At 39.3% G+C, this 13,882-nt stretch overlaps 1 protein-coding gene across 1 annotated transcript; it reads left to right on the forward strand.

Annotated features, from left to right (window-relative positions):
- Positions 1–4,675: 4,675 nt before the first annotated feature.
- Positions 4,676–13,417, forward strand: lacc1 (laccase (multicopper oxidoreductase) domain containing 1). The gene is made up of 5 exons (XM_026145894.1): positions 4,676–5,786; positions 6,950–7,128; positions 7,907–8,072; positions 8,466–8,691; positions 11,596–13,417. The coding sequence occupies exons 1-5, from the start codon at positions 5,294–5,296 to the stop codon at positions 11,774–11,776; spliced, it is 1,245 nt and encodes a 414-aa protein (XP_026001679.1). The 5' UTR covers positions 4,676–5,293; the 3' UTR covers positions 11,777–13,417.
- The last annotated feature ends 465 nt before the right edge of the window (positions 13,418–13,882 follow it).

Raw genomic sequence — 13,882 nt, forward strand, 5'->3', positions numbered from 1 at the left:
CAGCGGCCGGTGGAGCCTGGGACAGCAGGGGGGGATAGAAGTGAGTCGGGGGGTAGTCGTCAAACTAGGTTATGACATGAAATAATAAGAAATAAAGAAAGCGCTTATTGGTTTGATATTTCATCTTCAGCAATTAACCGGGCATTGAGGTAGAAATTTGGAGCCACATTATTGAGAACCAACTGAATTTTTGTTGGCAGCAAAGCCTGAGCTCTTTATCCCAGAGTAAAAAGACAAGCTCCCATACCTGAGTCCTCTCTACAGGTCATTGTTGTTACTTCACCAGGATCCGGAGCTCTAAAGCAGAAACAGTGAGTTTGGTTTCTACTGCTGGTCAGACTTTAAACCAGGTGTTGTTCCAAAAAAGTGATTTCCTATGTGTGTGTGTGTGTTTTATGTGTAATGTCTTTGCTTATATTGGAGAATAGACTAAAGACGACAGGATTTATGAAGGGTTTGTTTCTGCTGCCCTCTTGGCCAGATCAGTTAAAGCAAAAGTGAGCCTTTTTAGCTGGATAGAAAAAGATAAAAGTCACTTTGTCAAAAGCTCCAGTTTCTGCCTTGTGATAGAAATTCAGTTAAATTCTTAGGTAGTTTAGCGCCAAATCACAACAGCTGTTCCATCGTGCTGGTTTATATTGCACAATAAAACAGAGAAAACCCCAAAAATCTGATGCATAAGCACACAGTGGGATTGAAAAACTCCCCTTTAGCAGTATGACATTTCTGCAGCAGAACCAGGCTCAGGGAGGGGCACCCATCTACTGTGACCGGCTGTGGGTGAGGGGAGTAAGACAACAAAGACACACTGTGGAAGAGAGCCAGAGATTAATGGGTTAACCCTATAATTAATGAGAGATATTTTTGATGTATGTTTCACAGATTATAGGCCAACAGGTCATTTTCAACAGCTTAAATCTGAACATCTGATCAGTTATTTGTTTCTTCAGTGACACGTCACACTGTAACAGGGTGTGCTTTACTACTTCTGCCTCGAAAAACCTCAGTGGAGCCAGCTTTAGGTTTAATACAGAGATCAATATTTTACCACTGAGCAGAATCTCACTCTGCAGTGTTCCTAAACCTGCTAACTCACTTCACTCAGGAGTCAAACTGACGCTTTGCTTTTTTCCTCCACCAGGCACACACTCTTATAAAACAATGAAAACAAGTACAGTAAAATTGGGCTTTTAACTGAGGTTCATTTATCCAACAAAACGCTTGAAGTCAATCAAAAATAATAAGGTTTAAACAACTAAAAGGGACTAAAATGTTCGGAACTCTGAATAATTAAGTTAGGAATACATTTCTTTTGATGCACATTTACACAGCTTTTAATGTGTTTACATATTATAAGCATCTACATTCCTAGTGCAGTGAAATGTCCACTTGTAAAACTCTTTTCTTACTTACACAGATCTATGCAGTAATAATGACACTAGTTTGTTGCGGCAGCCTCACTGTACTTCCATGGTTATACAAGACTTGTATATTGGATGTGCTTTGTGTTTGTATTAATGAGACAGTCATTGAGAGAGAGAAAAAAATGGAGGACATCATTAACCTGCAAAAATGTAACCTTTGTTACCCTCCTAATAATGACTCACAGTCCTGTCAGGTTTGGCACCCGTGGACATGGCCCGATGCTGTTTTTTTCTATTCTTTCTTGGCGGTGATGTTCTGAAGAATTTTTTATTCATAATTACATTTGTCTGTCATCAGTGATCCCTCAGTAGTCTCAAGGCTTTTGTTGTTGCTGAGCTCATCAGTGCATATTGCACCAGAGTGTTGACTGACCACAGTAACTAGAGTTTTTCTTTTTTCAAAGCTTAATGATGTCCTCCTTCCTTTGGGCTAGCATCCGTTTTGACTACCACGTTTAAGATTCCCGTAAACTGCAGCCAAATGCAAATGCAGCACTTGGAACACACTCCACACCTTTAATCTTCTTAAATTTGTCATGAAATCTTGAGAAAAAAAGCCACCTTTGTCCATGAACCAAATCGCTCTCCATTGTAATCGCATAGTGCATTATTTTGAGAAATTCACTGAACTTTATTCACAGCTTGATTTAATCATTTCCCACTAACTGTGGTGAGGCACAAAAAACATGCAGAAATACTTGACAGAAAATGTAAGTGCCCAGTCTCAGAAGTAAGGACCCTTTTACTGCTGTTACACTGGCATTTTTAGATTAAATATGGCAACCCATGCAGCAGCCAGCTGCAATAAGTGGTCAAAAAATGAAATTACTTCAAACGCTATGACTGTTTTAATAAGCATTAGTAAATGATTACCTAATCTATAATGAGTTAAGCCATCGCATACAATCTTTCCACTTAGTGAAAGCAGAAAATACATGCCTGTTCCTGACAAGCAGGATCAATACAGTACATTATCATTAAATTAAATATAGTTGCAGTCAGATAGACACATTAGGCAGATGAATGAGTCGTATGGCCTTCTTTATTTTTGTAACACTTTATGCCAATGCCAAAAAACCCCACACAGATATAGATGGAAATAGGCACCAATCCCAGTGGAGAAATATAAATATATGCGGATAATAAATTCTTCAGCAGCAGTAGAAGCAGGCTGTAACCTTGGCAGGAGAGTTGACAGGGAGCTTCAGTCCCAGTGGGCAGCCAGAGTGGGAAAATAGAAAGCTGCAGCAGAGACATCCACTGGGGACAAGCATCACATTTCATATACACGACGCAAGGAGGCCTGCAAGGCCTGAGATGGGGCTTAAAGCATGTAGCCTGGTAACACACAGTGAGGTAAAACACATCTGTATGTGTGAAGCTTCCTGTTTCTGGTTGGTAAGTTGCTGAGAAGTTTGAAATGTGTTATCAAACATGCAGGCTGACGGTGAGGAAGCAGGTGGTATCTGAGCTGGATATCTGGCGTCCCCTGGTGGTGGCTCAGGGCACATGCAATCGATCAATTTAAAGTGTACTACATGCAACTATGAACATGTTAGTCAGCTAAAACAAAGCGATAATGAAAATTGAACAAAATAAAGTCATATATATATATATATATATATATATAGAGAGAGAGAGAGAGAGAGAGAGACAGGTATATAGTTTCAACACTTTTGCATTTGGCTACTGACAATAAAATAAATAACATATAATATGACAGAATATAGTATATCATAAAAAAGTCATATATAAATAAATAATAATGATAAAAAATTAAAATGATTAAAAAGAAAAAAGTGCAGAAATATACAAAGGAAAACAATTGAATGTTTTTATTAAATGTTGAAATGAATACTCCCAGCTATTTGGGTACTTCTGGCTGTTTTTTTTTTTTTTATTATTACTTTTGTATCATAAAGTATAAAAGAGTTTACGAGCCACAGAAGCACATTTTACCCCATCACGCAGTAAAACCCTTCCTGCATGCCTTCGAGTTCCTTCACTGACCTCTCCCAGCAGCACCATCAGCACATTTTTTTTCTTTTTGTTTTTCTTTCTCTTTACTTTGTTGTGCTCTTGCACCCGATTTTAATTACATTGCTGACACTGTGGCTCACAAATAACCCATGGGAAAATCCAACATCCTCCTGCTCATCAGGTGAGTCAGATTTCCACATAGAAAGAGACAGAGCTGACATTCGCAGCCCTGCTGTTCCTCATTCCTCGCGTCTAGCAGCGGTCTGTGCTGTGAAAGCAAAGCAGCTGACAAACTGTCCTGTGTACTGTACAGATTTCAGGGGCAAATCCTGTACACTGTATTCACACTGACGCTTGCTTTTGTTTATATTAGACAGTATATGCGTATAATAAATGGGTTATAATATGTTGTAAAGCTGGTGTAAATAGGGAACAAAGAATGCATTAATGACTTTACTTAGAGCTTGAGACAGCTGTAATGATATAAAATATTTCTGACAAATACTGTGCTTTAATCAGTTCCTTAAAAAGCTGGTCTTAGTTTATTCCAACTTCATTGTAGTAAATAATAAACTAGTCACTACTTGGTTTTTTGATGCTTACAAATGCTAAATAGAGGAAGTTTGACGTTGACCACATGGACTGTACATACAGGGATCATATGCTCTGGCAATTACCATAATTTCCATCATGACAAAATATGATTAATAATGTGGTGCTACTACTTATGTTACGCCACTCATATCAATTAAGGTTACAAAATACCCTGATTTTAATTCCATTTGAACTTTAACCTTCTTTATCCCATTTATCTGCTTTCTTTTCAGCTTTTTTATTTATTTATTTATTTTTACATTATGCTAGTATCATTCAAACACTAAAATATAGTTAATCCTGTCACTCTGTAATTCTTTCATAAACAACAAATTACAATCAAGTTATAATTTACATTTATGCACGGTCAGTATGCATGGAGGGAGTCAGGAAAGAGATCCAACAGTGAGTGTCTACAGCTATCTGTAAAACATGGTGGAGGCTGTGTAATGGTTTGGGTTTGCATTTCAGCCAGTGGTGTTTGATGTCTTGTTACAATCAAAAATAGAGTTGCATTTTCATCCACCATGTAGTTCCATGTAGGCCTGTACACGTTTCAACAAACTGCTGCACCTATTTCCCATTTTCCTAGCAAAATATAAAGAAATGGGGGCTGACTCTAATACACAGTACTATATACTGTTTGAATGACAGCATGAAAATGACACATACTAAACTCCAATCAAGTATTTACCAGCTGAAAGAAAATAGGAACTCCATTTGGTGTATACTCTGATTTATTCACGGCATTAGATTAAACCTATTCATGCATTTATAACCTCAACATGATAACATTATGCAAAACCATTAAAAAGGTTAAAATGTTGCTTTAATAATATTAGAATAAGCCGTTCTATCTGATCTATATCAGTTTGACAACATGAGTGTCTACAGACATGCTGTAGCGGTTTAGCCTACACTGTGTGCTAATAGGTTAATACTTGCAGTATTTCTCGGGGACACGCTGGTGCAGTTTGTGGCCAGCATGCTGTGCTCCTAATGTTTTGCAGAAAAGTCTGTATTGTTCACACTTGGACTTCACTCGACCTTTACTGTATGCAGCAGTCAGCAGCTGCTGAGGAAAGAAGAATTTCCACCGAGCTTTAGGACTTTCCAGAGTGGGCGGAGCGACTGTGCAGTGCAGGAAGTACTGAGTCAGCTGTAGTTTCTGTAGTTTTTGAGGTATGTTGGTTGTCAAACACGTTCCTTGCGGTCCCGCATAAAGGGCAGGGAGTCTGCGTTTGTCTGCGAGTTTTCTCTGTGTGCTGAGCGGCAGATACTTCAGCTTCTCCGCGATGAGTCGAGCCGTGCTGGTGGATCTGCTTCACCGCTGCTGTGCATCATGCACGGGCGCTTCTCTGCTGGAGGACTCGGTTTCAGACTCGCAGGTCTTCGTGCTGTGCGGGAACACTTACCGGGAGAAAAACGGCGTCGTAGACACGTTCTTGAGCTCCTGCAAAAGTGTGCACATCCTGGACTCGAGCTCCACAGTGGAGAGTTTGTACCGTTTCAAGCAGACTTTGGACCAGCTGGACCTGAGCTCGATCACGGTCCTCACCACCGCACAGGGCAAAGAGGTGCTGGCTCATTACCAGAACCTCCTTTTTACGGCCCTATACGACTTCCAGTACAAGCAGAGACCGGTGGACGAGACTTGTCCTAGTTGCAGAGCCTCCACAGATTCGGTCTCACCTGGCGAAGAAGTGTGCGAAGAAGTGTCGACGTTTATGCAGCAGCTTCCTGCGCTGAAGGGAGAACTCACAGTTCTGAAGTCTGCGCTCATTCCAGGTCGGCTTAAGCAAAACATACTTATGAGTTTTATGGAGTTATTAAATTACTGTATAGTGAATGGAGTTTGGATTTCTCCTCCTACATCAAGGGTGTCAAACACAAGTCTCGAGGGCCAGAATCGGTCGTACAAAGACTCCAATTTGGGCCATTGAATTATTTTTAAAAATGTGAACGAGTGCATAGATTTTAAACTTTTAGGTGTATTTTTATATATTTTACAGCTTCTCCTGTTGATAAAGATCTCGCCCACTGGTAGTCATACAGTAGCAAAGTACGGTAATAAATAAACAATTAAGGTTCCTGTTAACATTAGTGCACGATATGTGAAATGAAAACAGTTTGACTTCCCCGTCCCACACTAACTATTTGGGAACAGCGTGTTTTCCATTTTCTGTAAATGGGTGTATATTTGAAAGGAAGATAGAATGAGTTTGTCTATCAAAACTTAATATGTCATACATATACTATATATTGATACTATATATTGCACAATAGTAAATTCCAGAGTCTTTAATATATGGAGGAAAAACAGTGATTCACTGCTACTTGACTGTTTAATTTTATAATAAAGTCTAATCATTTGATAACCACTTAAACTATAGTGATATATCTATTAGATAAAGAGGAAACTGAGAATGTACCAATACCCAACACCATATACCGTTGGACTCCTTTGTCCATGCAAATATGTCCTAGTGAACTGATAACAGGAGACATACAGTGGTGTGAAAAGGTTTTTCACACTGGGCCATGTAGGTTTAATTTTTTCCACCTTAATAATAAACACTTTCATTTAGAAATTGTTTACTTGTGTTATCTTTGTCTAGAATTTAAATTTATTTGATTATCTGAAACATTTAAGTGTGACAAACATACAAAAAATAGTTAATCAGGAAGGGGGGGAAACACTTTTTCACACAACTGTGCATGAGATCAGCTCATGTTATCATTTAATCCTGACATTTAATGAATTTTCTTATCATTTAGTGCACTGTGTTAAAATTTCTATTAAAGTATAATCTGTTGACAAGATGTTGGTAAATAAATACAAACTGAGCTAGAAGTAGCTTAGCATTCATTTAAATGCTATTAAATGTATTTATTTCAATGTGTTATTTTAGAAAAGCAGTTTACCTTTTTTCTCTCCCTCTTTGTCTCAGATTGTTTTGGTCATGGCTTCAGCACCCGTACAGGTGGTGTGTCCTACATCTCGACCTTATCCTCCTTGAATCTGTTCAGCAGCTGCAGGAGGAGGGACCCAGTGGCTGTGGTAATGGAGAACAGGCGCCGATTAGCCCTCCATGCTGGTTTCCATCCTCAGCCCATGCATTTAGTCAAGGTACTCAACACTATTAGAATTTTGCCCTTTAATGTATTATCTGTATTATGTAAAAAGGGTGTTGGAACATATTTGTAGTAATTAAAGCTAGAGTCTGACCAATTGGCAGCCTGCAATTATCAGCTGATATTAACTGTATGAAAAACGAAAAAGTAAAGAAGAGATTGGAGAAACAACCATGTTATGAATGTTGATGTTGCATGACTTGTCCACCAGAGGGCATCCTGCAACGTCCACATTCCAAACACAACAAACAACCAGCTGATCCAAGCTGGCAGACAGAGCGCAAATGAGCAATAAATAGCTCCGTGTAACAGACATAGAGAAACCTGTTTAGATTCTATGTGTCTGAAAGAAAAAAAATATTATATTGGAATATCGGATTTTTAAATCACCAAATATCAGACTTAAAATATCGGCTCAGCCGCACCTTAAAGTGCGAGTAGCATGTATAAAAATATATCATCTTGCATATATTAAGGTGCAAGTTTTACATATTTAATTCTGGATGCACATCTGTTTGATATAATCTTTTGTTTTTAATATTCACCAACGTATTTCACATGTTAACAAACTAAAGCAAACGAGCATTCACAGTCAAAGAAAATGAATATGCAACAGTAACAAATAATTAACAGATTACACTCATTTTTTATTTTTAGTTGTTTTTGTTTTTTTGTTTTCCAACTTCGGGACAGTTTTGTTCTGACCTCAGTGCTGAGGGTCAGTGATGTGAGATCAGTGTTTTGTTAAAGGACTGTCGGCTTGTTTTCTGAAGGTGAACCACGCTAACGATGTCTGGGTCTTGGGGAAAGCTGAGCCCGAGAGTTACGATGCAATGGTGACCAATCAGACTGGGCTCGTCTTAGCAGCTCCAGGGGCCGACTGCATGCCACTCCTCTTTGCTGATCCCGTCGCAAAAGTTATTGGAGTCGCACATGCAGGTCAGCCCTCACTGCTTCTCAAAGTTTTGACCACTGACTGCTAATTTAGGGAACCATCATCTCATTGGGGGCCAATCAAGAAAAAAAATGCACATCAGAACTATTAGTTAGTGTTTTTAATATGTCTATGTGTGTGAAAGAGAAACTTGAGTAGAGGAACTTAAGAAGACTTTGCAGAAAGCACACACTTCAACATTCTTTGGAATCAAAGTAAATTCTTTCAGTGTTAATTATTCTATAGACTCTTTATATAATTTGTTTTAGCCTTTGGTGCCCCCTAGAGGATTTATTTATTCAAGATAAAACCAAACCGTTGAAGAGAGCGTGCAAAAGAGGCTGCAGTGGTACAACTTTACAATATGAACTCTGACGATGAAATGGCTACATTTACAGGTTGGAGAGGAACCATAATGGGGGTTGCCATGGCCACTGTGAATGCCATGGTGACAGAATTTGCTTGCCAAGTTAGCAACATTGTGGTGGCTGTGGGACCATCAGTGGGACCCTGCTGCTATACCATGGAAAGAGACCAGGCGTTGGACTTCATGAGCATCCATCCAGACTGTGTTCCTGATCCAGAATCAGCCAGACCACACGTCGACATCCGTCTCGCCAACAGGTACGGCTCACGAAACGAGAACAATAGATTAAATAGAGCTGACAAAAGTACAGAATCTCTGTGAACAAGGAAAAGAAAATAGCTCTATATTCTGTTGCCTACATTGTAGAGGGAGTCTTGGTCTGTAATGAAGAGAATGAATAGGGAAGAGGTTAAAGTGGGATTCAGCAGGTGGGGATCCCTAAAACCAATTGCAAGGTCGTAGTGTGGAGAAATGAATCACAACTCAAAATAATTTCTCTTAAGAGCTTCAGTAGATTTTCTTAAATTTCCAGTTTATCACCACTGAGCAATCTTTACCTTTAAATCTAAGCTCTCTCCTTCCTCTCCTGTCCTGTATTTCTTATCTTTCTCCATCTGTGAGTGAAGTTAGCCCTCTTTCTTTTCACTCTCTGTAAAATACAGCAGCCGGACCTTTAACACACACTGTGTGACAAACTGCACACAAACACATTGTGTGTGTTTCGCTGATAGAAACGCTGCATTTGAAATTACCTGCCACTTTTTAAAAAAATTACTCGAGTAAAGAACAGATAACTGGAAATTCTACTTAAGTACAGTAATGAAGTATTTCTACGTTATTACTTCCCACCTCTAAGATTAACCAATGAGGGAAAACTGATTGTTGCAGAGCAAGAAACAAATTTAGGATTTATTGTGGATGTTGATCGGCATTCACATAAAATTTATATTTTCTTACTAAGGTCATAAAAGCATTCTGAAGATGCCCTTTTCATTTGAGTCTGGCTCAAATTTAACCTGAATTTCAGAAAATGTTCACGATACAAATTCAAAGTGTATTTAAACAGACTAAACAGACTAGTGGATGCACTGACTACCCAGATTCTATTTTTAAGAGATGTTCCAAGATGTACTAGTCTCGTTCTTTGAATATGTAAAAGGTAACTGTGGCAGCCACTCAATGATGACTCAGACTTGAACTTAAATACATCTCAGAGGAAATCATAGCTGAGTGAATTCTCCAAGTTCACTTTCATTCTGTCACTAGTGTTAGAGTGTGTTATATTTATTATGGAGTTAATCAATAAGATCAAGTAAGAGCTTCAGTTTAAGATTAAGGGTCTTCTTGCATTTACCCATTCTGGGTTGTCTGGAGAGGAGATAAGAGGAGAGAAAGGAGGTCCTTGTTTAAATTTTCAGCCATTACTATTTGAGTATGTGTTGGAAATAGTAGCTTTAAGCTTTAAGCTTTAAGGTCTTTAATATTGAATTCATATACAGTGGGGCAAAAAAGTATTTAGTCAGCCACCGATTGTGCAAGTTCCCCCACCTAAAATGATGACAGAGGTCAGTAATTTGCACCAGAGGTACACTTCAACTGTGAGAGACAGAATGTGAAAAAAAAAATCCATGAATCCACATGGTAGGATTTGTAAAGAATTTATTCGTAAATCAGGGTGGAAAATAAGTATTTGGTCAATAACAAAAATACAACTCAATACTTTGTAACATAACCTTTGTTGGCAATAACAGAGGTCAAACGTTTACTATAGGTCTTTACCAGGTTTGCACACACAGTAGCTGGTATTTTGGCCCATTCCTCCATGCAGATCTTCTCGAGAGCAGTGATGTTTTGGGGCTGTCGCCGAGCAACACGGACTTTCAACTCCCGCCACAGATTTTCTATGGGGTTGAGGTCTGGAGACTGGCTAGGCCACTCCAGGACTTTCAAATGCTTCTTACGGAGCCACTCCTTTGTTGCCCGGGCGGTGTGTTTTGGATCATTGTCATGTTGGAAGACCCAGCCTCGTTTCATCTTCAAAGTTCTCACTGATGGAAGGAGGTTTTGGCTCAAAATCTCACGATACATGGCCCCATTCATTCTGTCCTTAACACGGATCAGTCGTCCTGTCCCCTTGGCAGAAAAACAGCCCCATAGCATGATGTTTCCACCCCCATGCTTCACAGTAGGTATGGTGTTCTTGGGATGCAACTCAGTATTCTTCTTCCTCCAAACACGACGAGTTGAGTTTATACCAAAAAGTTCTACTTTGGTTTCATCTGACCACATGACATTCTCCCAATCCTCTGCTGTATCATCCATGTGCTCTCTGGCAAACTTCAGACGGGCCTGGACATGCACTGGCTTCAGCAGCGGAACACGTCTGGCACTGCGGGATTTGATTCCCTGCCGTTGTAGTGTGTTACTGATGGTGACCTTTGTTACTTTGGTCCCAGCTCTCTGCAGGTCATTCACCAGGTCCCCCCGTGTGGTTCTGGGATCTTTGCTCACCGTTCTCATGATCATTTTGACCCCACGGGATGAGATCTTGCGTGGAGCCCCAGATCGGGGGAGATTATCAGTGGTCTTGTATGTCTTCCATTTTCTGATGATTGCTCCCACAGTTGATTTTTTCACACCAAGCTGCTTGCCTATTGTAGATTCACTCTTCCCAGTCTGGTGCAGGTCTACAATACTTTTCCTGGTGTCCTTCAGAAGCTCTTTGGTCTTGGCCATGGCGGAGTTTGGAGTCTGACTGTTTGAGGCTGTGGACAGGTGTCTTTTATACAGATGATGAGTTCAAACAGGTGCCATTCATACAGGTAACGAGTGGGGGACAGAAAAGCTTCATACAGAAGACGTTACAGGTCTGTGAGAGCCAGAGATTTTCCTTGTTTGAGGTGATCAAATACTTATTTTCCACCCTGATTTACGAATAAATTCTTTACAAATCCTACCATGTGGATTCATGGATTTTTTTTTCACATTCTGTCTCTCACAGTTGAAGTGTACCTCTGGTGCAAATTACTGACCTCTGTCATCATTTTAGGTGGGGGAACTTGCACAATCGGTGGCTGACTAAATACTTTTTTGCCCCACTGTATGGGATTTGTTTTTCGCTCAGCTGTGAACCAAACAATATGTCTAATTTCCCATCCCAGAGTTCTCCTCCAGAAAGGTGGCGTCCTGCCCGAGCACATCCATGACAACACGATGACGCACTGGTCCTGCGTGACGCCCTGCACCTCATGTCACCCTGAAAACTACTTCTCCCATGTCAGAGATGGGCTTAACTTTGGCACACAGGTGGGCTTCCTGTGGATCAAACAAACGAATGAATGAATGAGTGTTTAGCACACTTACCTCATATTGTTGTCAGCTAAAGCTCCACAAAGTCAATGTGCTTTTTTGGTAAAATTACGTGGTATAAAAAATGTTAAAAGCAGCAGACAGAAAATAGCTAAAAACCAATTGTTTGCTAATTTACTGTTTGATATTTACAGCTTTAAGGATAATTTTGCATGTCCCACAGATTCTAATCTTCAAATAAACTAGAGGATTAAAGTTACAATGTGCAAAATCTCAATACTAGATGTCAGTACATAGCAGACTGCATTCAACTGAGTTCTGTTTTCGTACCGCTCCCAATTCAAATGCACAATTCTAGCTAAGGTGGCTTCCATTCATCTGTAGTGAGTGCAGGCTGTCAGTCCACTGTTCACCTCAGCAGTAGCAATATGTATTGACATCTATGGACTCTAGAGGGAAACTGCAAAACTTTGTGGCTGAGTCCAATATGAGTCAGTGAAGCTCATTTCTGTCTGACAATGATACTGCAGTGTTGTTGAGGATATCGAACTTTTTGTCATTAAACACTGCCCTTTAGTAACACTTTCTTTGAAGTGGAGCTAACTTTGTTGGATTCAGAGTCTTAGCGATTAAACTCTCATACGATGTGAGAATGTAATCAAATTGTTTATCGGAGGGAAAATGTGATTTTTAGGACACTTGAGTCTAACATTAGCTAATATAGCATTAGCTTATTGCTGTTGTGTTTTAGCCAGCTCATTGTTAGCTGTCTGGAGGCCGTAGAGTCGCATGTCTAATCTGCCATCAATAAGTAATTATAATGATATCAGGAAGAAATGAACATGTTTATGCACATTTTCGTGTGTTAGAGCTCTGACTTCAGCTCAGTAGGTTCAGCTGAGGAGAAAGAGGATGACACTTGATCCAGGTATCACCTTCCCTCGCATTTTCGCTTCTTTAATGAAAACAACCACTTCTCAGATGATAAAACATGGGTATGATCATATCTTGAGTCTGTAGGTGCAGACACAAATTAATATTTTACTAAGCTAAATTATTACTATTTTATTTTTTAAAATTTCACTAACTTTCAGGGATTTCTCACTTGAACAAACATGTTTTATAGCTCGTAAGATTTTTGGGGGTGAATCTAACTCTGCAGGGAATTATTTCTATATTGTTGGAAACAGCATAGGAATACTGGACTGATACAGTTTGTCCAAACATGTATATTTGGATAGTTTACCTGTATTGTGGGTCCAATGTACCAAGCAAACTACCCACTAGCCAGTAAGCATTCATCTAGCAGCTCTAATCTGTCTCTCTTAATTCCAACCTGAGCCAACAGAATTATTTAGAGAATGAATTGGTGGGTTTAAATACTTGGATAACACGCGGACCAAATAGACCTTTTTCTTTTTATTCTTGTACTGAAAATCTTGAGAGATGGTTTTTAATGGCATTTAACTTTAGTCAGAGACGTACAGCATAATATTACTCAGTGATATAAGATTTAAGACAGAACACACATACCTTAAAGGAGTGAGGCTCTAAGCGGTGAGGCCATTCAATTTCTCTTGGTGAATGACTGTAAAAATCTGTACAGCATATTTTACGTTGATATTTCTCTTCCTGGATTGTAAAGCATGGTAATTTTAGTGTTCAATAAACTTTCAGTCCAAAGACCGGCTACGTGGGTTTTATTAATAAACTGAATGACAGATAGCAGTTGGGTTCATCAGAGTTCAAATCTGTCACATTTTACAGTAGAATATCCAGGCAATAGATGGGTCATTCCATGAAAACCAACCAACTGCACCAGTTTAATGTTTCTGATGGAGAGGAATAGAAACAACCATTAGTTTGATCTGTTCTCTGATTATTCTGTGGGGGAAAAAAAATAACTTTTGAGTCCAACTTTTAAAGGATTTCATCACCATGTGAGATAAGCCAGAACAAGTTATACCAAATAGGAAATTTGTTAGTTTTTTTTAAACCTAGTGTTTGATATTCCCACTATAGCCTTAATTCCTTCTCTGTCAAAAATAATTTTCCAGTAATCTACAATCCTGTTTAATTCTGTGGCTGTTAGGTGGAGACACTGGTTGGTTTTACATATCAGTTTCAGTTCCAAACTTT

This window comes from Astatotilapia calliptera, chromosome 16 (genome assembly GCF_900246225.1).
Source record: "Astatotilapia calliptera chromosome 16, fAstCal1.2, whole genome shotgun sequence".
NCBI classification, from domain to species: domain Eukaryota; kingdom Metazoa; phylum Chordata; class Actinopteri; order Cichliformes; family Cichlidae; genus Astatotilapia; species Astatotilapia calliptera.